Source organism: Peromyscus leucopus, chromosome 3, assembly GCF_004664715.2.
Source record: "Peromyscus leucopus breed LL Stock chromosome 3, UCI_PerLeu_2.1, whole genome shotgun sequence".
Lineage (NCBI taxonomy): Eukaryota > Metazoa > Chordata > Mammalia > Rodentia > Cricetidae > Peromyscus > Peromyscus leucopus.
In genome coordinates, this window is record NC_051065.1 from 151,388,806 (window position 1) to 151,413,920 (window position 25,115).

Genomic DNA, 25,115 nt, shown 5'->3' on the forward strand with positions numbered 1-25,115 from the left:
TCCAGCTAGCACAGGCTTGTGGGAAACACTCAGTTAATCTCTGTAGACCTTGGGGATTTCAATGTTTGTGTCAACGGTCACATGACCCGGAACCCATGTGTGTGTGTGTGTGTGTGTGTGTGTGTGTGTGTGTGTGTGTGTGTGCGCACAAGGCCAGGAAGAGGAGAGAGGAATGCAGCAGTCCCAGCCCCAGGCCCTCAGCAGTGCTGGCGGGGGCCAGTGTGCCGGGCAGGTGGTACAGGCTCAAGCTACAGGGACAACTCAAGGGGGCAGCACTCAATCCTCCAGACCCCAGGCCAGCCAGGAGGCCGCCCCTCGCTGCCTCTGCCTCCTCAGCACCCCCACGCCTATTGAAATGAAATTATTTTCTTTCTCTTGGGGAGGATGGGAGGCCCAGAAGTGTCCACGTGGCTTTAAGCATGCGCTTGGGCTGAGCGAGTGTGCAAGGGTGTAGGAAGGGAGCGAGCTCCTGCCTCCCTCCTCGGCAGTCCCCTTTTGGGCTGCCAGCTTCCCTCTCTTCTCCTGGCAGCTCAGTTCCCCACCCACCTGCCCTCCTACCTCCTGGACACATAAAGCTTCCACTAGCAGCCAGCAGGCAGTCCTGGTGACAGTACAGGCGGGGGGGGGGGGGAGCCTGTCACCCTGGCTGGGCGGGGCCCAGGGTCTCACCCGGGAACATCTATGGAGTCCTGTGGGTGTTTTTCCTGAGGGGAACCCTTCACATGGTGGGAGGAGCTGACTCTCTGCTGCAGGTGCACAGCATGGGAAGACCTTCAGCTTGGCCTCAGGAACCTCCTTTGTGGGTCCTGGGCATGAGAACGTGAAAATACCTCCTTCACTCTCTGCTTCCTGCCCTGTATCTAGGGTGTCAAGAGAACCTGGACCTCAGTGGGGCAGACCTGGCCCTAGCTTGGCTCCAGCTTGCTGTAGAAACGGCTCCTGTGCTGAGCAACGTGCGTGAGGGTTACAGAACGTCTCGGAACCCTCGCTTCTCCCCAGGAGAGAGCATCAACAGCACCTCTGCCATGGGGTTTTAGCAGGGACATGTTTGTAAGGCACGTTAGACACGGCTGTGTGGGTGGAGAGAATGGCATGGGGTGCCGTGACAGCTCCGTGGATAGCAAGGAAGCTCGGCGTGGAGAGCAGAGGTCCCCCTTGCTGCCTTCAGCCTAGAGGGAGAACCCTGGAAAGTCTGGCTTCCTGAAGCTCACAGCCTCAGCGCAGCTCTCCATGGTGTGTGTGTGCGCGTGCGTGCCTGCACGTGTGCGTGTGTCTCCCTCTGTCCCTATGTGTGCATGCCTGCACACACACAGTGGTGTTTTTCTGCAGGCCACCACTTCCTGAACACCCTCACCAATTCATGCACATACATACACACAGATGTACATTCACACACACACACACACACACACACACACACACACACACACACAGAGAGAGAGAGAGAGAGAGAGAGAGAGAGAGAGAGAGAGAGAGAGATGCCATCTCTGAGATGCCTGCTGTTGCCCTCTTGACCTCTTGCCCACCCCATCACCCATTCCACAACTGGGTACTGTCTAAGTCCCAGTCCCTCTGGATTGGACTTAGCCCCCTTGTGAAATCCTGGTGGATACTTGCTGCTTCTTAGACTCCTGAGCCCTGGACAAGATCCTTAGCCTCTCTGGGCCACCATTTCCTCAAAGGTAGCTAAGAGGGTAAGGCTGTACCGAGCCTTAGCCCTCCTGGGTTCTCAGTAGTCTGATTTCCTCACACTCAGTGAAGGTCCTGGTGTTCTTTCCTGCTGTCCTCCAAAGTGACCAGGGCTGGGAGTGGGAGTCCTCAGCTTGGTACCACCTCTCCTCCCTGTCCACTGGCCTGGGTCTGTGGGGGTCTGCTGGCTGGCCCTGGCTGTCTCCCTTAGGTCCCAGGAGTTGCTTTCTCAGGGCTGGGTAACCTGAGGGGAGGGGAGATGGGAAGAGCCACATGGTTAAGACCTAAGGCGGAGCTGGGACTTTCATCTGGGCAGCTAGGGAAGCTTTGAAGCCGCTCTGGTTCTTAGAAACAGAAGCCTCTTGGTGATCAAGATCAACCCTGCTGACCTCACATGGGGAATGTGGGCCAAGAGTCAGCGTGTTTGGCTTCTGGGTCAGATCTCTTTCCTTTGCTCCATGCTGGAGCTTGAGTGCTGGGTGGGAATGAGAACACACAGTCCTACATTCTGTGTGCAACACCAGGCATGTCCCAAGCTGCAGTGTCAGGAGGAAAGGCAGGGAAGGAGCCCTGGGGTCTTCTTCTCTTCCGTATCACCCCGGCCCCATCTCCCACTCTTAGGAAGAGCACAGAGGTGTAGGTTACCTGGACCCTCTTCCCAGCGGAGATTGAAGACAAAACTGCCTGGGGGCTGCTCAGAGGCCTGACGATACCACAGCGGGAAGTGGTCCATGGTAAAAATACTGGCTTCATCTTCAGGTGTCAGGAACTTCCTGCGAGAATAGGATTGGTGCCTCATCAAATCTGAGAAGACATTTGTCCCTTTTCCTTGTGCCATATGCGATCATCTTGGCTGGGCCAAGACCAAGACTCCCGTCTGCACTGGTCGAGTTGTAGGTAGGAAACACTTCCACCCACAGCATTCTGAGGACTAGGGAAGATGTCCACGGTCCTCAGTTATGTTGCCTACATGGCAGGATCCATCTCAAGATCTCCCAACAAAAAAGAATGAAAACAACCATCAGCTCCCAAGTAGGTATTGCTCCAGGCGATCCCTGCCTCTTCCAGAAGCAAAACACACTGGAACATCTGGTGAAAGGGGAGGCCAGTAGAGCGGGAATATACAGATGTGTTACCAACAAAGTACACTTCCCTTGGGTATAGATAATTTCTTTTTATCTGGCTCATTGGCAGATCTGAGCAAGGAAGCCATAGTGTCTATTCTATCACTTCGGTAAAGAGGCGCAGATTGCCCTAAATGGTTACTTCGGAAGGCTTTTGGTGTGCAACATTAGTCTCCGTTTCGAGCAGCTTTTCCTTGCTAATTATGGGTTTGCTTTCCCTGAGCGCACACAATCCTACAGAGGGAGGCTGGTCCAGAAGCTGACTAGGAAGTGGGCGAAACTGGGCGGGGTGCAAGATTAAGAGGCACCTGTGGGGAATTCACAGGGAGAGGACTGATGTTTGAGTGAGTGGCTTGCCTGCTCTGGAAGCAGATTTACTCTTCCACAGTCCCCAGGTCGCCTACTGCACCGTGGTCCAGGGAAAGGGAGTCCTCTGGCATACACAGTGCACCTGCGGCCCCTCAGGCAGCTGCTTCCCAGCTTCCCAGTCTTTGATCACTCAAGGAAGGCCTGTTTGCGTTGCCCTGTCTTCCCATCCTTAGAAGCCCTTTTAGGACGCTGCCATTTTCCTGTCCCCAGCTCTCTGGGGATTAGGGAAGGGAAAGAAGAAAGGAGAGGGGAAGCCTGCAAATTGCTTTTCCTAGAAAGCCTCCAACCCTGTTTAGCGTGTGTGGACTCTTCACTGAGTCCTGAGAGAGGCACGGAGATGCTCCGTGGCTGAATGCGCTGGGACATAGTGAGTGGGGCAGTGAGCGAGTGGGAGGAAAGACGGGGATTTAAAGTCACCCATCAGCTCAGTGTTCACTGTCCCCCAGTGTCTGAAGCTTCTGAACTTTAGGACAGCAGGTGGGACTACCCTGCCCTCTTCTAGGCTCCTGCCCTCTATGCAGAATCTTCCAGAGGAGAGCAGCTGCACTGAGGGGTGGGGCGGAGGACTGGGCAGTATGCGGAGTCCCTAGCAGGGCTCTCCCACAACCTGCACATTGCTTAGTAGGGTCTGTGGGTCTGGATGACTGCTTCAGGGGCTGTCCTGAGCAACGAGGACACCCAACAGCACCCCTGGCTCCCCATCCATGGTCATCTCTCCACTTTTCCCAGGGCGACAACGCAAACCATCTCTGGACATGGGCAAACACAAAACACCCAGTGACCGAGGACTGCTCACCTGGGGCCTCTGCCTTGCATGCCCCACAGTGGTGGGGAGCAAATCCCAATCCTCGGGAGCCATTAGCTGCAGTGGGTCTGCAACTTGGGGACCGGGCAATGGTAAATCTGTTCCGGAGCAGGCAAGACCCTCACTCTGATCTGTGTGCATTGAGGACTCTAAGGATAGCCCCCCCCCCCAGGATGGGGAAAGAACCCACGGAAGAGGAGGGATGATTAGAACACCTAACTGTTGCCCAGGCTAGACCCAGGGAAGGACACAATCCCTGCCTCCCTTTGCTATACCTGTAAGTGGAATGTCTGACCTACACTTCCAGACTCATAGACCTCTCCTGGGCCACCGTAGGTCTCCACGGCACACTAAGACGAGCGGGCCACTGCTCCTTTTACTGTTTTGGTCTTTGAAACCCAGTCTTCTGCCCTCTGTGGAGTCACAGGACACAGCATACTGAGACCGTCTTTGTTCTACATCCCTCAAGGGGACCCAAGACTTGTGTCTGTTTCCTCCCTCCCAGAGGCCCCACACCCCAGGGTGCCCAGGACTCACCTATCAGAGATTTTCTCAGAACCCACGAACAAGCTTCGTCTTAGGAGACCAGCCCGGGTCCCCAGAAAGGCCACCTCCACACCAGGTTCCGATGCTCTGTGAGGCAAAGCAATGACAATGTGTAAGCTGTCTCTTCCAGGACCTGGGTCTGTGGGCTCCGTGAGGGCATGAGGCAGGACAAAACTCACTGCCAGGGACCGGAGGCTAGGGATGGTCTACACTGGCAGTACCCAGGGACAGCACCAGGCCTGGGTAACAGTTGGTTAGATGTCCAGGGAGTCCCTGGAGAGGAAGGTCTAGAGAGAATGGGGACTCTCTGCAGGCGGGTGTCTGGGTGACTCGGGGTTTAAATGTGACAGGTACCAGCACCCTGCATTAGCTGTACTGGGTCAGACCCTGGGGTCGCCATCTCTAAAAAGCACCAATCCAATTTGCTCTTGGAGTCTACTGACCTCTCCCATGACCTAGCTTTGCAAACATCAACCCAGGCTTCCCAAGGCGCCATAGCAACTGAATATTCTCAAGCAAATCCTAGGTGTTTAATCAGTAAATACTTAACTTATAACATAAGGAACTAAAGCAAACACCTCAGTGCCACTGCCATATACCCTTCCAAAAGATCCATGATGCCTGGTGTCACCAGACAGCCCAGTGCCCCGTGAGTTAAAGCTGGCGAATCAGAATCTTACTGTGGTCTGTTCAGACAGTGGCTTAGTAGGGCTTCTCTCTCTTCCTGGTTTGGAGCTACAGTTCAGGAACCATATCATTTCCCTGTCTGAAGTGTATTTCTTTTAGTGCACTCTGCAAACGGCACAGCCATTGTCACCGTGACTTTAGACCATTTATTGTCACCCCTGAAGGGAACTCCATGCCCGTGGCAGTCATTAGCCTTTTAAACCTCGGTCTCCTCTCCCGGCTTCTCTTCTCCTTGTGGACCGCTTCCTGCACACACCAGACCACCCGTCCGGGTGAGGTCAATTGCTAAAGTATTGTTTGGCACACTTTTTTTGTCCCTCGTATTTCTTGTAAATTACCTTTTAGACCTCTAGGGCTGATTGCATCCAGCTATGAGCTTTTACATCCTATGGTTTGGGTGAATGTCCCTCAAAGTCCCAGTCATGGAAGGCTTGGTTCCCCGGGTGGTCCTACCAGGAGGCCGCCTTTGAGAAGTGAGGCCCGGCGAGAGAGGCCGTCCTTAAGGGGGACCCTGGGACCCTGGGGCCTTCCACCCCCACAAGCATTGCACTACGCCATGATGTATGTCCCTCAGCATAGGCCCTTCAGCTATGGGTCAGCCTGACACACGACAGACTTGGAAGCCAAACGAACATTCTCCTAAGACAGTTGCCTCTGGTATTGTTTTATCACAATGCTATGAAGCGAATACACAGGCAATTTGGTCCTGACTGGCAAATGCACACTGTTGTCTGGGGGATACTCACAGGCATACCCCTCCAATTGTGTCTTTAGTTTGCTTTTACTGGAACTACTGCCTTACAGAAAAACTATATCCTAGGGAACAATTGGTACAGAAGAGACAAGATAAGTAATTGATGCTCTTGCTTGTTTAAATCAGTGTTTGTCTTACACCTTCAAAGGTGGCCGATGAATGGGTTTTGTCTCCCAGTCTCTTAACAGATGCAGGCTCTGGAGTGTAGCCCATTGCAGCCATGGCTGCCCTCTGCTTTCACCCCGTCCTTGGCTCACGAGCTCTCTCCAGGGACCTCTGAGTCCCATTAGTCCTGCTAGCTTCTCCCTTTGGTGTGACAGGAGGCTCCCAGTTCACCTGGCTCATTTCCTGACCATGTCCTATAGTCAGGGATGTCCCCAGACTCACTTTAATGAGGACCTGCATTGCCAATCCCTGTGACAGCTGGGTGCCCCAGAGGCTGTGTCCCCCAGCAGAGCAGGCTAGGGGCAGTCTCTTTATCGCTTTAAGAGAAAATAGATCTGGAACTCAGGTGAATGTGTACAGATTCATCTTAAAAAAAAAAGTTTTATTTTTATTTATGCGTATACCCACAGAGGCCAGAAGAGGGCATTTGATCTCCTGTAGCTAGTTGGAATTATATGCAATTGTGAGCTGCCTGGTGTGGGTGCAGGAAACTGAACTCAGGTCCTCTGCAAGAGTAGGAAATGCTCTTAACCACTGAGCCATCTCTCCAGCCCCTCATGTTCACCTTTTATATATAAACACTTTTGATTTTTGGAACTTGTGTCTCTTTTTCCTTTTGTTGGAAATGTTGGCTCCTAATGATGCTAATGTAGTGGGACCTAACCCACATCCAGCCACACCAGCATCCTTTCCAGCAGCATGGTAACCAAGCACAGGCCACAAGTTTATCAGTTTCTGCTTACAGCATACATACTTTTGCTAAGTGTCCTGTGGATGCTGCCAAATTCAGTTGCACTGGATGGCAAGAGGTGCCATCTTGAGTGGTTTTCTATACATTTCTTTTATTCAGATCTGGGTCGACACACATTTAAGGGCCGAGCCTTTCTTTTGGCTTTTGTCCCCGTACGGTTCTGTGCTTCTATTTGTCTGTTCCTGAAGTTCTTTGTTGTCCACACTGGAGCTGCAGAGATGGTACCTCCACCTGCTCATGGCTGCAGCTTCCCAGCTCATCCCTTCTTTGCACCCTGCTCATACAGACATTTCCAAGTTGTTAAGTTAATCAGCCATTCTTGCATTGCTTCTGAGCTTCGAGTCAGCATTAGGAAGGCTTGCTGACGCCTAGACTTTAACACAGCTGGATCACAGTATCTGTTAGTACTGACGTGACTTCTTTCCTGTGAATATGAATCACTTCATCCAGGAGTGTGGACTCTTCCAGCGCTGCTAGTCCCGCTGGCCGCCACACCAGCTGTTAAGCCCATCTTCCCACATTAATGTGACACAGTGCCTTGGGATGCACAAGTCCACATGTGAGCCCCCTGGGCCTGGTTGCTCTTTTGGGTACCAGCACTGCAATTCAGGATGGGCAGAGGTTTGATAATGTTTTTACATCTAGGTAGGACCATCCCCTGGATTGAGACATTGGGCTGTTCTTGATTGTTCTTCTAATGAGCTTTACAAGCTGTCACCTGGATACAGAGAGACAGTCTCAAAGGCATTCCCTTTGAGTCTACACCAGGGAGGAGCTTCATGGTGTCTGTCTTTCTACTCAGAGACACCATGAGTCTTTCCATGTGCTCAGGCCTACTTCTTTGTCTTAGAGAACTGTTTCCTAGCCCCCTACATTCCAAGATTAAACCTAGGGCTTCATGTCTGCTATGTCTGCTACCACTGAGCTGTATCCTGTGTTGCTTTTTGAGACAGCATCTTACCCTGTCTCCCAGGCAGGCCTGGAACCTTTAGTCCTCCTGCCTCAGTTCTCTGAGTAGTTGGAATCACAGGCCGGTACCCTAGGCCCAATGTTTCATTTAGTAGTTCTCACACTGTATGCTCAATGTGTTCTGACAGTTCTAGAACAATATTTTTATTTCTTACCATCCTAAAGAAGTCTTTTCATATGGGATCTCTTTTTTGGGGGGTTATTTATATGCATAAGTATTATTAATTTTCAAAATAAGATTTTATTTATTTATTTATTTTATTTTATTTTTTTTTTTCGAGACAGGGTTTCTCTGTGTAGCTTTGCGCCTTTCCTGGAACTCACTTTGGAGACCAGGCTGGCCTTGAACTCACAGAGATCCACCTGGCTCTGCCTCCCGAGTGCTGGGATTAAAGGCGTGCGCCACCACCGCCCGGCTTTATTTATTTTTAATGACATACATGAATATGTATCTGTGTGGGTATATGCATGTGAGTGCAGGTGTCCATGGAAGCCAGAAGATGGCGTCAGATCCCCAGGAGCAGGCGTTATAGGCAACTGTGAGCCTCTGAGCACGGGGGCTGGGAACCAAACTCAAGGCCTCTGTAAGAGCAATTTGTACTTTTAACCACTAATCCATCTCTCCAGCCCCGGGGAATTATTAATTTCTTAACATTGATATTATAACCTTCCACTTTACTAAATCCTCTTATTGGCTATAGTGATTTTCCTATTCTTTTGAAGTTTCCTGGTATATAATACTTATTGATTTTACCATGCTGGGTATGGAGCCTGGGGCCTCATGCTAGGCAGGTGCTCTACCATGGAGTCATCTGCATCTCCCTCCCCTACACACTCATGTCACCTTTAAACAGAGACAATTTTCTTTCTCCAGTTCTCACTGGCTAGAAGTCTTGTCGAGCTGCTTTAGAGCTTTCTCACCGTTTTGTATAGAAATGGGATGGAGCCTGCGGGTCCGCATCTTCAGTGGGCGAGCCTCCAACCCCCACAACATGCTGGCTTTCAATTTTATGTGTGTGTTCTATGTGTGTGCATGTGTTTGTGTGAGCGTGTGCATGTGCGTATGCATCTGGGGGTCAGAGGTTGATGTTGAGTGTTTCCTCCAACTGCTCTCTGCCTTGTTTATTCTGGACAAAGGTCACTCACTCACCCTGGTGCTCGCTGATTGGGCTGGGTTGGGTGGCCAGTGACCCTAAGGATCTGCCTATCTCTACCCACCCCCGTACGGGTTTACAGAAGTGGGATACTATGCTTGGCTTTTTATGTAGGTTCTGGGGGTCCAAACTTACGTCCACACACTTGTGTGGCAAACACTCTATGGAGCCATCTTCCCAGCCCCCACCAGACCAATTTTTGGTAAGACTGAAGCTAGTAAAGAACATTTTCCCTCCAATACACTGTGTGCTAGTGTCTGGTCCTATAGATTTTCTTCATTTTATGTTTACCTACATTTATATGGTTCTGTATACCTACATTTATATGGTTCAAAGTTGCATCAAAAACATTTGCAGTTCAAGCTCCATTTCAGTGACCTACTTTTCTAACCAGAGAGCAGCCCTCAGAACCTTTGCTGAACAGCCTTCCGTGGAAACCGGATGCACATGTGGAGGACATGCACACGGACACTGTGTTCTGGCCCTCTCTTGCGGAAATGGAGCACATTACACACGTGCTTTTAAAAATAGGAGATTGTTTTGTCAGAGGAGCAGCAGTGAACCGGCGTGTTAGGGAGGCTTGACATCTATGATTTTGAACCTTCCTCTTCAGAAGCAAGCGCTACAGACCTCACCTCATTAATGTCACCCCCCCCCCATCATGCCGTGTACACGGTGCCCAATTTTCTGTCTAGCCATGGAACACAATGTCAGCAAGAAAAAGCCAGCAGAGAATTGGGGAAATCTCGGGGTCTGGGAAACACTGAGGTCGAGCCTGTGGTAGCCTACATCTCCATTTGTCAGTCTTGCGCTTACTGGGGCCTTTCTTGGGGAGTGAGAGACCAACCTAGAAAACACGTTCAGCCCAGGGCTCCGACTGGGCTGCAGTGGGAACTAAGGCTGGTGGCTGGGAAAGCCACACTTGGTGGTTTTGAGTGAGGAGCTGGTAGGAGCTGTGGGGGTGGGTGGGAGCCTGCTTTACTGGAGTGGTGTGAAGGCCATTCTCACCCCCGGGTCCACCATATCCCCGTGTCCCTGTCTTCATCGTGGTTCCTTCGGAAGGGGTGGTGTCTTTCCGAGGGATCTGACTCAATCAGGGATAGAACATGCCCGGATGTGCTGCCTGCTCTCCCGAAGCCATCACCCCTCCCGTACATACTCAGACATGTTGAGTGCCAGTGCCGTCCAGTAGGCTTCCATGGGGGCGGTCACTACTGCGTCAAACAGCACCTCCCGTACCAGCTCCTCATCACCTGGGGGTAAAGTCGCAGGAACCAGCCACACGTCATCTACCACCCCAGGCCCCACCCCATTAGGAACAGCACAGCTCCTGGAAGCTGCGGGTGTAGTTCAGGGGTAGCAGTGCGAGCCTGGCATCCCAGCTCTTGGAAGCAGAGGCTCAGGAGCTGGAGGTCATCGTTGGCTATAGAGCAAGTTTGAGACTCGTCTGTCCAATAACAACAACAATGCCCGCCGCACAGCCCCCTACCCTGTCGGAGTCAGGAGAAGGATGAGACTCCGGCTGGTGTCTCTGGGTATTAAAGCCATCTGAGTGGCCAGAAAGATATCAACCCTCTTGTTCTGTCTTCAGATTCTCAGCCACAGAATAGATGTGCGTTGGCATTGAAGGCCCTTCCAGTTTAACACTGTGGAGTCTAGATAGTCTCTTGATCCATCCGGGGCCTGCCCGGCCTGTGTCAGCTCCCACCCTCTCTGCTCCCTGAGGCAGGACATGCTGGTGGCTGTGGGTGCTGCAGGCATGAGCTGACTCAAAGCTGCCCTGTCTCATTGGCCCAGTGCCTGCTGCTTCCCTGGCCTGGCTGCTTTTCTTCCACTCTCTGCCCTCTCTCTTAGAATGGTTTTAATTTTTCATTGAAGTGAAATGTATGTTGCACAAAACTAACTTACAGTATTCAACTCAATGCACACCACTGTATAACCCACCCTATGTACTTCCAAAATATCTTCATTGCCTTCAAAGAAGATCCCAGATACCTGGAATCAATCTTCTTTGTCCTTAGTAACCCTACCCTCACCTGCCTCCACCCCCCTCCGAAGCACTCCATCCACGGCACCTGTCATGACTGTAACACTACATACATATGCAGCCTTGATCACTGCCTGGCTTCTCCCCCAAATTTCCAGCTCTGTAAGTGCGGGGCCTTGGCTGGGTTGTCTGTATCTCAGTCCTTGCCCCAGGTCTGGTGCAAGCACATGCTCTCGTCAGCCTTGTTGACTGATGGGGAGATAGATGGATGCCCTGGTAGGTCAGTTCAGGAGATGGTCTTTTCATGGGGAGAACATATATGGAGCAGGACCACTGAAGAGGAGGAAGGGGCTTGCTGAGGACCACGGTCAAGTGAGCTGGCCAGAGGCCTGAGTGCCTAGACTTGGAAAATCCTCCCAGACCAAAGGATTGAAGAGACCGTCTGACCAAATGCTACGCTTGGCAGAACTGAGGACTTCAAGACAGCGTCTGCTCCTTGACCACTTTAAGGTGGTGGGGGTAGACTGGACAAGCAGGAGGGCTGAGAGGGCTAAAGGAGATCCTGGCCTCTGACATGAGGATCCCTGGTACAGGCCTCTAGTTCTTAGAATGCCCATGTCCTGCATGCCCACTGCCCCAGCCAGCTCCGACTGTTTCTTTGGGGTTTCTCGTTTTTCTCAAGACACCTTTGTGATCCCAGGACAGGTGGATGGTACTCTCTACCCCTGGGAAGCCCTGGACTGCTGGGACCCAGAGGACAAGTACAGAGGCATGGGTTCGGATACTCACACTCCAGGCCTGGATCCATCCCTGTCAGGAAGCGGACCACAGCTTCCAGCTGGCTGAGTTTCCGGTGGTCTGGGTCGATATCCGTGATGCAGTAGATCCTGGAAGCCCAGGGAGCACATGTTACCTCAAACTCTCGCTTTCTCCCTCCAACCCTTTACCTCCTTGCCTACCAGTCGCTGGCCAGGGTCAGATCCGGGTGAAGCAAGTCATGCAGGCCTGAAAGCAGAGTCCATACTCAGGCTGATACCCCGTGGCTGTGGGCACACACCCCAGGTCTGCAAACCCCTTTGCAGGAAGGGCTTTTGTGAGCATGCCTTTAGCATCTTGCTGCATACAGGTTCTCGTGGCCACAGCCTTAAACCTCTTTAGATACCAGTGTCTTTCAGCCCCACCCTCTTAACACTTTGAAAGCCGTGATTTTGTCTTCTCTGGTTTTATCAAGCACAGCTGCTGCCGTGGCCAGCCAGAGATGAGCCTGGGGTGGGCTGTGCCTGCCCAGCGAGCCCTGGAGCCTCACTGGGCTCTTAGCCTGACTGTGCACTCCGTACACTTGGTGAAGGGATGAGCGAACGAGCGCTTGGTAGCTCAGTGCTCAAACATTTAAGTAGGTGCTCAATGAAGCTTTGGGAAATTGTCGGAAGAGACTGGGCAAACATGAGGTAAGACTGCGTGACTTCACGAGTGGGTGACGTGCAGTGATGTGATAGGGAGTAACTGGGCAGTGGGAGGGAGGAAGAAGAGGCACACGGAGGGCCCAGGGAACTTAATGGCTTGGTGACTGAGGACAGAGGGGTGGGGGTGGGGGGGCGGGGAGCTCCAGGAGCAGGCCTCTTGCTGTGGAGGGACATTGCAGCCCTCAGCACACCACCTTGGCAGGGTAGGGCTACCCTGGGAAGCTGGAGGGGGCAGTGTCATCTAGACTGGCATCCGATAGGGCCAGGGTGAGCTGGAGGGAGGGGCCAAGAGGAGAGATTTTCAGGGCAGCCTCGCTCCCTGGTAGCCAGCTCTCTGCCCCAGGGCTCACTATGCTGTGTGCTTTCCTCTTTGCCTGCCACCACAGAGGCCCCTTCCCTCAGCTGTCTAGTTTTAATTTTTGAATTACTATTATTTTATGTGTCTGGATGTTTTGCCTGCATGTATGTCTAGGTACCATATGTGCAAGGCCAGAATAGGGCATCAGATGCCCTGGAACTGGAGTTCCAGATAATTGTGAGCTGCCACGTGGGTGTTGGGAACAGAACCCCGGTCCTTAGCGAGAGCAGCCAGTGCCCTTAACCACCAAGCCACTGCTCTAGTCCTCAGCTGCCTGTTTCTTCTAAGGACACCAATCTCAGGAGTCTGACCCATCCTAATGATTTCATCTTGGCTTGATTACGTCTGCCAACACCCTACCCGAGAAGGTCACAGCCACAGCTTCTAAGAGTCAGACCTTCAGCACATCTTTTGAAAGGTAGGAAGCTTAAGAGAGTAAACTTGGGGGAGTCGGCAGGACAACACCAGGGGAGGCTTTTCTAGATTCTGTGGATGAAGTCAGAGACGGAGGCAGGGTGAACAGCTGGAGGCCACTATGATTGTCTAGGGATAGGGGAGAACTATGACTAGACTGATGGCAGGATGATGAGGTGATGGGGTGCACCCCAGGGATAAGAAAGAAGAATGGACAGACATAGAAATGTCCCATCTTTCAGGGCTCTCAGAGATATCTTGACCCTCATGAGGGTTGATTCTCTCAAGGTGCCCAGGCAGCTGGGGTCATGGGCAGCTGGGATAGGGGTGAGGTCCTTCTCTGCCACCCCACCTGATGGGAAGTGCTCACCCTGATTCCACCCTGGGTTGGTCCTGTTCAGCAACCGGGAGAGTGAATCCCCTATGACACACCACATCACAGTCAGCACGTGGCTTGACCTACCTTCCTCCACGGATGTGTTTCCCAGGAGGATGTATTCTCCATGGCCTCTAGTCAGCACCACTCCCAAGCTAGAGAGAAGAGAAGGGCGCCGTGTGCACACTGGTCACATCCGCTCTAGCTAGTTGCTCAACAAGCAAGGGAGCTTTTGGACACAGGGCAATGGCACACCTTTCTAGCTTTCCTCTCTTATCCTGGCCTCACAGGTCATTCCCCTGAGAACCAGGAAGGTACTGCTAGTCTCTCAGTCACTCTTCCCAAGAAGGGCCCTGGAAACGCCACAGACCATGATTCCTGAAGCTCCCAGGTTACTTTAGGAGTAAGTAAGTTCTTGAGCTTCCAGGGACCACCTGAAATGTTGTTCAGGGGCCTTCCAGGGACCACCTGAAATGTTCAGGGGTCTCAGGATCCCCTTAGGAGGTCCCTGTCCTACTGAGCCTCATCTCTGGGTAGCACACTAGATTTGAATCTGGAGCATTAGAAGGTGGGGCGCCTGGGCTCTGGCTCCCAGTCCTGGCACAATCAGCTTGCCTGGGCTGAGGAGTTGGCAATCCTGAGCCGCTCTCAGGTGTTCCAGTGGGCGGTCAGAGCAGGGAAGCTGCGCTGTGCCGGGAAATGATGGCGGGAACCCTGGCGCTATTCTGCTTGCATCCTCTCATCCTACCACCCTGCGCCGCCGACATCTGTGTAGATTGTATCATGACATCATCAACATAGTCAAGAAGTAGCTGCTATAATCATCGTTCACATTTCTCAGATGACACATTTGAGGCACAAGGACGTTAAGTGCCTTCCTTGACTCAGGTCGCAAAGCCTCTAAGTGGTGGAGCTGGGATTCAAACTAAGAGTTCGGCTGCAGAATTGGACATTTAGCCACACTGGCAAAGCCCATCTAGATCTCATTTCCTGAATGATGGCTAACTAGGATCTTTTGCTAAAAGCACAGAATTGCTAACTTGGTAAGAAAGAATCGACTTTCAGATCTGTCAGTTCTATCATGAGTTGGTGGTATTTCTACTCTGTCTCGAATCCCTGGCTTGTGTGGCATTATCCCCTCACCTGAAAGGTGTGTCACTGATGTCCGTGAAGAAATAGTCATTGGTCAGGAATAGAACCCGTTTCTGAAAGCAAAAGAAAAGTGTCCTGGCTAGGTGACAGAGTGGTGCTGGCCACCTGCCCCCCCCCCCTTCACAGCCTTGGTTGCTTGTTACCTCAATGTGCCTCCCTCATGCCTCACCCTCCAACCATCCCAGCCCCCTTTATGGACACTCAGGGCAGAAACAGCTCACAGTTTGGCAAATCAGCTTTTTGGGAGCTGCCTTTAAGGTCTAGGCTTGCCCAGCCCATGTGGCCAGCTCAGCACTTGAAACATCTTAATTAACTTTAACCAACATCAATGGGGTGTGTGGTTGTGTGGGGTGAGGAGATGGGGGTGGGAACTTGGGGGTTGGAAATGGGGCAAAAATCACAGATGAAGGGCCAGCCTGAGGAAAGTCAGCTGTCCTGACCCCATGGTAAGCCCACAACCCCCACGGCAAGCCCTCAGCCCCACGGCCAGCTCACAGCCTCTACAGCAGTGAAATAAAGCTAGATAGTAATAACAATAGAAACTGTGGAGAGTACACAAACTCATGGATTTGAAACAACACACTATTGAATGATGAATATATCACTGAAGAAACCAAGTAAGAAGTAAAAAAAATTCTAGAATGGAATTAAAAGGCCAACACACACACAGAAAGCTATGGGACAGAAGGAAGGCAGTCTTAAAAACAAATACTGACATAAAAAACAGTGAGAACTCAAACAACACAATGATGTACTTTAAGCACTTAGAGAAACAAAAACAGCCAGGAGGTGGTGGCGCGCACCTTTAATCCAGGTGGATCTCTGAGTTTGAGGCCAGCCTGGTCTACAGCGTGAGTTCCAGGACAGCCAGGGCTACACAGAGAAACCTTGCCTCAAACAACAACAACAAAGAAAAAGGAAAGAAAAAGGAAGAAAAATAAGAACAAACCAAACTCCAAAGCAGTAAATGGGAGAAATAATTATGATCAGGGCAGAAATTAAACGGAACAGAAGGAACAAGCTCAGAAATGATACAGGGAGTCAATGACATGAAGAGCTGGTCCGCTGAGAAGATAAAGAAGACTGACAAGCCCTTCGCCAACTTGTCCAAGAGAAAGCACGAAAGAGAATACCCCCCATTAATCAAATCAGAACTGAAAGGGGGCACAGCAGCAGATACCAGTGGGATCCAGAAAACCCTGAGAGCAACCTTAAAAACACATATTCTAGACAGTTGGAAAATCTAACATAAATGGAGGAGTTTCTAGATGCATATGACCAACCAGAATTAAACCAAGATGAAATAAGTGATTTAAACAGATCCACAGCCAGCCGCAAGACTGAAGCAGCAATAAAAAAAATTCTTCCAACTTAAAAAAAAATAGCCAGGAGGACGCAGGTGGCAGAGCACCTGTGATGTGAGAATAGAGGGAACACGAAGGATGGCCAGATTTCAACAGGGAGGGGTGTGGCCCGGGAGAATATGGTGTCCCACTTTCCGTTAGGTTGATGTGATAAAATACCATGACGAAAGCAACAGGGGATGGAGGGGCTTATTTTAGCTCACAGTGCCAGGTTCCTGTCCATCATTTTTAGGGGAAGCTGAGCTAGTTACATCCAGTCAGCAGCAGGAGAGAGAGAGAGAGAGAGAGAGAGAGAGAGAGAGAGAGAGAGAGAGAGAGAGAGAACACATGCCTGCCAGCCCTCAGCCCTCCTTCTCCTCTCAGAGTCTAGAACTCAAACTCACAGGGGTGGTGCAGCCCACTTTCAGGATGGGTTTCCCACCTCCAATAATGGAATCAGGACAACCATGCACTGACATGCCCATTGGAAAGCCTGATCTAGACACCCCAGCTTGGAGCCTCTCTTCCCAGGTGATTCTAGATTGTGGCAAGTTGACAACTGAGTTAACCAAAATTAAGGAAGTAAGAAGTCATATGAAAACCCACTACTTCATAAGCTAATTTAAAAACAACTTTAAAAACAGATTCTGAATAGAGGCGCCACGTATAGGTGGATAATGGCAATCCCAGACTGTCTCCTAAATATTTGTTTCTATCCAGACACTAGTGCTGACCTCAGCCTTGGTCAAAGATGCTTCTCTTTACAGAGCAGTGGTAAATGTAAGGGTTCATGGTCAAGGTGCTGAGAACAAGGAACTGCTGAGCTTTAAACAGGACACTCCCATCCCTCCTCCAAGAGAACACTGCCAAAGAAAGGCAGAAAGAATGTTGGATCTGGACAACGGGTAGGAGGGCCATCTTAAGGACATGTAGAGACCTCTCTGCTTGCTGTGTGCAGACAAAATGAGACCAGTTGTTTCCTGTTCCAGCTGCCATGTCTACCTCTGCCCACTCCGTGCCTTCCTGCTATTATGGACTCTTCAGGAACCAATGAGACAGCTGTCTTGGGTGAGACTGAGGCTTACAGGATTTGTTCAGGTCTCTTCTCCTTGCTGTGACTTCTGGAGCTCTTGACTTCTAGTTCTGCAACTGGTCATCTGACTGTGTCCAAATGTCTGTCTCGTGTCATAGAGGAAGCTAGGATCCCAGCTGGCCTTGAGCACGTAGCTCTTTCCTGACATTAGCCTGGCTTTCACTGAGTCAACGCTCCTGTTCCCACACTGACAAGACTGGGATGTCACCACGCTGCTTTGTAACTCACTGAACTGTAAAATTTCACCCGAGATGCAGGTTTTATTTCCCTTTGACAATAAGAATGTGCATGTGGGTTTGTTGTCTAGTGTGACACACAGTTTCATCAAAAGAGAGGAAGAGTTATAAAACTTGGTAGAAAATAAACCTGAAAACTTAACAGGCTAAAAAAAAATAGAACATAATATTTTCTGGCACTCATAGAACTGTGACTTCCTATGGCACAAGACTAGACTCAAGCATTCATAGAGGGGAGAGGGCTCATCCGTCCCTATCTCACCCAGCAGAACCAATAGCAGCCAGTGCCTGCCGGGGACAGACAATTCTTCAGTGATATAGCCACTGGAGAGTTACTCATTTCCCAGTGGATGGGTTTACATCTGTGCCCACATGGGTGGCCCTGGATAAGCCCAGTGGCTCACAAAACAAAGACAAAAATCCATGAAAGTGAGATGAGGAACTTGGTGTGGGGAGGACGTTGGTGAGGATAGGAGAAAGGATATAGAGATAAACTGACCAGAATAAAACTGTCAACAAATAAATTAATAAACACTGATCAGTGACCTGAAATAGGTTATAAATAATCAAATTAATTTAGTTCAGGACCGAGAGAAAAGATAGCAACAGAGAGGGAAAAGCCAGAAGACGTACATGAGAAAGTCAGCAGCATTGAAGAGAAAAACTCAGCGAGGATATTGGGACTTAAAAGAAGTTAGAAAAGTTGGAAACTAAGAACCTAATGAATCAAATAAAAAAAAAACACAGTAGAAAGCATCAGCAATAGACCACATATTAAAAAACAACAACCCATCAGGAGTGCAGGAAAAGGTTGATGAACCACTACATTTAAACCTTACTAAGGATAAAAATGAACATGATCATGACTTCCAAGAACTCTGGGATATATTTAAGAGACAAAACCTAAGAGTCTACGGGAGAATAAAGAGCTAAGACTAAATACCAAAGGCATAGATAATATGAATTATAGCAGAATTCCCTAGATTTAGAGAAAGAAATAGACACACAAATGCAACAGGCATTTAGAACCCCAAATAGACATGACCAGAGAAGATCTTCACTATGACATATGACATATTATATACAGGAAGTCAAAAATAAAAAGCAAGGAAGTTGTCTTAGTTAGAGTGTTTATTGCTGTGACAAGACACAATGTCCAGAGCAACTCTCTTGAAGGAAAACATTTGATTGGAGGCTTGCTTACAATTTAAGAGGTTCAGTCCATTATCACCATGGTGGGGAGCATGGCAGCGTGTAGGTGGATGTGGTGTTGGAGAAATAGCTGAGAGTCCTACAATCTTGCATGTAATAGGAAGTTGATTGAGACACTGGGCGGTATCCTGGAAAGGAAACCTGAAAGCCCACCCCCACAGTGACACACTTCCTCCAACAAGGCCTTTGTCTAGCAAAGGTATCTTTACAAATTGATGGAGAAGTAAGGGCATTTCAAGACAAACACAAACGTGAGCAGTTCGTTCCACCAAGCCAACAATGCAGGAGATACTTAAAAGAGTATCATAGAGAGAGGAAGGGGAGAGACTGTCTCAGTCATGAGAATATAGGAAAGAATGTTTTGTGAAAGGAATAGATAAATAAAGAAGAACTAGGAAGAAACCCATATATCCTACACAGTAAACAAGAAAACCCCTATATCAATAGGGGAGAAAATAAAGACAAATAATTCAGCAAGAAAAACAATTGTCAACAATTACAGGAATTTGTAAACATCTCTCAGTAACAACTTTAAATGTGAATGGTCCCAATTCAGTAAAAAAAAATAAAAAAACAGACTGCTGAGCAGATTTTTTTAAATCTGACTTTGTGTTGTTTCCAAGAGACACACCTCACTGGCAAAGACACCAATCTGAAAACTCATTATCAGCATATAAGAAGGCTCCTGATTTTTGCATGTTGAGTTTCATCGTGGAACTTAGAGTATTTATTTTATCAAAGAACCTTCTGGAGGAATCTATAGCGTCTGTTAAGTATGTAATTATGCTGTCTGCATATAGAGATAGTTTGATTTCTTCCCTTCCTATTTTTATCCCTTTTATCTTTCTCATATCTTATTGCTCTAAAATTTTGAGAACTATATTGAATAAAAATGGAGAGCTTGGGATCCTTGTTTCTTTTCAGAAACCAGAGGAAAGGCCCAGAGTTTTTCTCATTTAGTATAATGCTGGTTATAGGCTTGTCATATTCTACCTTTATAATTTGGAAGTACTCCATCTATCCCCAATTCTTCAGTCGTGTCTTAGTCACAGTTCTACTGCTGTGAAGAGACACTATGACCAAGGCAACTCTTCTAAAAGAAAGCATTTAATTGGGGGCTTGCTTACAGCTTAAGAGGGTTAGTCCACCATCATCATCACAATGGGAAATGTGGCGATACACGGATAGACATGTATGGTGCTGGAACAGTAGCTCAGAGCTACATCCTGATCCATAGACAGCAGGCAGAGAAAGAGAGACACTAGGCCTGGTGTGGGGATTTTGAAACCTCAAAGTCCAGCCCCAGTGACATACATCCTTCAACAAGGCCACACCTCCCAGTTCTTCCCAAACAGTTCCACTAACTGGAGACCAAGCATTCAAGCATATAAACCTATGGGGCCATTCTCATTCAAACCAACATAAGTACCCTTATGATGAAGCCATGTTGAACTTTGTCAAATGCTTTTTCTGTATCTATCTAGGTGGTTATATAATTTCTGTCCTTTAGCTCATTTATATGGCACATTACATTTATTGATTTATGTGTATCAAACTAGCTTTGCATTCCTAGGAGGAAAGCAACTTTGCTGCGGTCTGTGATCTTAATATGTTCCTGCATTAAGTTACACAGAGCAGAAATGGGAGGAACTGCAAATGCATCCTACAGAGCTAACAACACCAATGCTGCTCAGACTGTTACCCAGAGCAGAAACAGGAGGAACTACAAATGCATCCTACAGATCAGCATCACCATGATACCCAAAGCAGATAATGACAGAACAAAAAAGAAAACCATAAGCCAATTTCCCTGATGACCACAATGCAAAAATGTTCAACACAACTCCTACAAACTGAATTCAAGAGTACGTTTAGCTTGTATATTACAACCAAGTTGGCTACACCCCAAGGACTCAAGGTTGGTTAAACAGGCTCAAATCAGTAGTGTAACTCAGCACAAGAAACAGATTTAAGGACACAAATCACACAAACAGTTACCTCAATTGGTGCAGCAAAAGGCCTTTAACCAAGTTTAATAACCCTTTGTGATAAAACCCTGAAGAAACTAAGAATAAAAGAAACATACTTAACATAATAGAGGCTTTATATAGTGAACCATAGCCAACATGTTTTGTGGCAGCATACGCCTTAATTCCAACACTAGTTAACCATAGAGGTCTGGAGGTCTATACAGACAGACAGGAAGTGACAGAGCTGTGTAGGAAGAGAAAGTGATGTAGCTGGGCTAAGAGAGCCAATGAGAGAACATAACGAAAAGGCAGATCAACGTGAGTATACAGGAAGAAGCTCTCTTTGGAAGTTGTGGAGTTGGTGAGGTTAGGTTAGCTCATGGCTTGTCCCATTCCTCTGATCTTTCTCTAAGGCTTTCACCCCTATATTTGGCTCCATGTTTTTTGTTTTTTTTTTTAAATTTACCAAGACCATTTAGAAATTTGTCTACAGCCGGCGTTGGTGGTGCACACCTTTAATCCCAGCACTTGGGAGGCAGAGGCAGGCGGATCTCTGTGAGTTTGAGGCCAGCCTGGTCTACAGAGTGAGATCCAGGACAGGCACAAAACTACACAGAGAAACCCTGTCTCGAAAAAACAAAAAACAAAAAAATTTGTCTACAATGTTTAAATGGGGAAGAGTGGAATATTTTTCCTCTAAAATCTAGAATGAGACAAGAGTGTCTCACTATCCACTCTTGAAGTTCTTGAAGTCTTATCTAGAGAAATAAAACAAGAAAAATAAATAAAAGGGAAAAGTCATGTTATCCCAATTTGTAGTTGACATGACCCTAACTGACCCTGAAGGCCACTAGAAACCTCTGATAACTATAAACACATTCAGCAAAGCTGCAGGCCACAAATTCAAGTGACAAAAGTCAGTGGCTTTGCCACATACCAATAGTGGTCTAATTGTGAGAGAAATCATGAGGAAAACCCATTCACAATAGCTTAAAAACTTTAGGAATAAACCTAACCAAGGAGGTGAAAGACACTGGAGGAAGAAATTGCTAGAAGATGGAAGACTTTCCCACAGTTGTGGATTGGCAAATTGAGATTGTGAAATGACTATTTGCAAGAGCAATTTACAGATCCAGTGCAATGACCATTAAAACACCAATGGTAGTTCAGGGGTTAAAAGTGCTTGCTGCTCTTGCAGAAGACCTGAGTGTGGTTCACAGACTACACATGGTGGTTCATTACTACCTGTGACTAAAGTTCCAGAGGATCTAATACCCTCTTCTGGCCCCTGTGGGCACTGCACACACATGATGCACACAAACACACACAGGCATCCACACATACAAATCAATCAATCAATCTTCAAAAATAACAGTTACATTCTTCAAAGAACTGGAAAAGCAATCCTACAATGTACACGGAAATGCACAAGACCCTTGTGATGGTCAAATGTGGTTGCCAACTTGATAAGATCTGGCGTCAACTAAGAGATGTACCTCCAGGTGTGTGTGTGTATGTGTGTGTGTGTGTGTGTGTGTGTGTGTGTGTGTGTGTGTGTGTGTGTGTGTGCGTGTGAGGGTATTTCCAGGAGAGATTATCTGAGGGGGGAAAGAGACACACTTCCTCCAACAAGGCCACACCTCCTAATAGTGCCACTCCCTATGAGCCAAGTATTCAAACACAAGAGTCTGTGGGGGCCATTCCTATTCAAACCACCACACTGATAGAGACTTGATTATCCCAAACAATTGTTGGCAGAAAGAATAATGCCGGAGGCACCACAATCTCCGATCTCACCTTGTATTAGAGCTATGGTAACAAGAGCAGCATGGCAGTGGCACAAACTCAGACGTGCAGGCCAGTGGACAGAAGAGAGTCTGGAGCTCACTCCACACAGCTGCCCGATTTCTGACAAAGGCATCAAAGCACATTGGCGAGAAGACAGGCTTCAGCGAAGGATGCTGGGAGACCGGTTTTCTATATGTAAGTTAACGGAATTAGGTCTGTGTAGCTCACCCTGCTCAAAAGTCAGTTCAAAACAAATCAAGACCGTGAATGTAAGATCTAAAACTTAGAAACTGCTAGAGGACACTTCAGGGTACAGACGTAGGAAGGAATTTCTGAAAAGGACTCCAGTGGCATAGAAAAGTATCCTAAAAACTGACAATTGGGATCACATGGTTTAAAAGACATACACAGCAAAGGAAGGTGTCTCCAGTGAAAGAGACCGTCTACAGAATGGGTACAAATCTTTGCCAGCTACAAGTTAGTCAGGGAATTAATTTCTAGACATGTGAAGAACAACACCTCCCCAAGAAAAAAGAACCACAAAACCCAAACACTGGATTGTTATACACTGCCAGTGGGAATGTAAACTTGTATAGTCACTATAGAGATTGGTAGGGCAGTTTCTCAAAACGCTAAACATAGGACCTCCATATGACCCAGCCATACCACCCTTGGGTGTGTGCCTGAGGCATCTGAGTCAACACACCACAAGGACACCTGTCCTTCTTTGTTTATTGCTGTTCTGTTCACAGTAGCTAAGAAATGGACCAGCCTAGATCTCTATCAACAGATGAATGACTTAAGAACAGGTGGTAAACACACGCACCCCCCCCACATGCACACACAACACACACACACACACACACACACACACACACACACACACACACACACACACGAATTTTGGAACTCCTTAAAGAAAAGTGAAATCATGACATTTGCAGGGAAATGAATGGAACTGGAGATCACATGTTAAGTGAAATAAGTCAGCCTAAGCAAGACACACCAACACTGTGTGTTTTCACTCCTGTGAGATCTAGATTTAAAATGACAAGTGGGTGTCTGTATAAATGTGTCCATGTGCAAAACTTGTGAAACTGGAAAGGGAGTCATGACGGGATGGGCCACATCATAGAGGAGGGAGGCAAAGAGGATCATGGGATGCGTGTGATATGAAGCAGATAGGGAGGGGTCTCGGGGGAGGATGGAATAGCCAGAAAGGAGCAGGATGGAACTAGAAAATATTACACTGAGTGAGGTATCCCAGAAAGAAAAACACTGTGTGTTTTCTCTCACATGTGGGTCTAGCTTCTAATTATATACATATATATGTATGTGTGTATGTATAGGATGTATATGTATATATAATCATATAATACACATATGCATATCATATATGTGTATGTATCTATGTGGGAGCAAGTGTGGACAGAGGCTAGCAAGGGGCAAAGGAGACTTTGAAGGAGAGAGTGTAATAGGACAAATGTAATACAAAAGCAGAAGGGAACCATGGTTGTGGGACAGGAAGATGGGGGAGGGGGAGGGGGAAGGACTGTTTAAAACTATGTAGGAAATGTCATAAGGAAACCTGCTACTCCATAATCTAATTTCATAAAGAAAATAAATGTTTTTCCAGACACTTGGGGAAGTCTTTGAGACTGGCACTCCAAGCACACAGGGCTCAAAGCCCCAATGTTTAGAATTTGTGATTTTTCATGATCCTAGCCTACTTTCTGCTTCTCTAATATCTCCATCTGTAAGATGTCGATAAGAAGAAACCTGCCTCCATAGGGTTGCTGAATAAATGGGCATCTCTACTGTGCTCGCTCTGACTTCTGACAAATCTGGACTGCTGTCATCGGTGGTGTTAGCAGTAGGAAGACAGGGCAGCCCTGCCCGCCCTAAGACGCCGATATCACAGTTACCATCACCACCACCATCCCGGTTCTCTGATGTGTGCATGTTTCAGGAAGTCTTGGTACACTGAAATGGTTTATTGGCAGTAATGAGCATATTTCCTGGGCAGGAAGAACTCTCCATAGAAGCTCAGACTGTTGTTTCTGGTTAGGGTTCTGCCTGGTGGCTTTGAGAAGGATGGAGGTGCCTTGAGATAACCCCGGGCCCTGGGAGAAGAGGGCGAGTGCACACTCCACCCACTGGGGGTGCCAGTGTGTTGGGCATAGCACAGCTGTTCTGGCTGTTAAGTGGCCCTATGCACATTAGGTTTTTCATGCTAGGTTCAATGTCCTGGCACACTGTAACTTGGAAGAAGCCACAGAGCATGTTGAAGGCACAGGGAAGGAACCCTGACTCTTTTGGTACCAGTTCTCTCAGGTGACTTGGTATTACTGACATTCCCAGTGTGTCTGAAGAGGCAAAAGTCCCACAGCGTTCTGAGGAGATGCCCTGGGATAGTGTAGTGTTGTTGAGACATAATTTCCTCCAGAATGTGATGTGGAGACCAATTCCCTGTCTAGAAGGGACACTGGCCAGTGCTTTGCAGTCTGGCCTCTGTGGAGAGCTGCGCCCAGGGAAGGACTCAGGTCTAAGTTGCTGCAGACAGATGCTATGTTCTTTGAGCGGGGGCAGGTGGGTAATGAAGGAGGTGGTGGGGGTGGTTATACAGAAGGAGGTGACATTTGTTAATATGTCAAGGGATGATGTGAATTCAGAGGACTCATCCGAATCTTTTAAGTAAGAAGATGAAATG

General features: G+C 48.4%; 1 protein-coding gene across 2 annotated transcripts in view; it reads right to left on the reverse strand.

Annotated features, from left to right (window-relative positions):
• The window catches only part of Cacna2d4 (calcium voltage-gated channel auxiliary subunit alpha2delta 4), a 108,716-nt gene that overhangs the window by 41,813 nt on the left and 41,788 nt on the right, over positions 1-25,115 (reverse strand). For both annotated transcript variants that reach the window (XM_028880504.2, XM_028880503.2), the window contains 7 exons: positions 14,755-14,816; positions 13,699-13,766; positions 11,960-12,005; positions 11,790-11,887; positions 10,173-10,266; positions 4,525-4,620; positions 2,335-2,462 (listed from right to left, as the gene is read on the reverse strand). In XM_028880504.2, the coding sequence (XP_028736337.1) occupies positions 2,335-2,462; positions 4,525-4,620; positions 10,173-10,266; positions 11,790-11,887; positions 11,960-12,005; positions 13,699-13,766; positions 14,755-14,816 (592 nt within the window). The remainder of the gene's footprint in view (positions 1-2,334; positions 2,463-4,524; positions 4,621-10,172; positions 10,267-11,789; positions 11,888-11,959; positions 12,006-13,698; positions 13,767-14,754; positions 14,817-25,115) is intronic.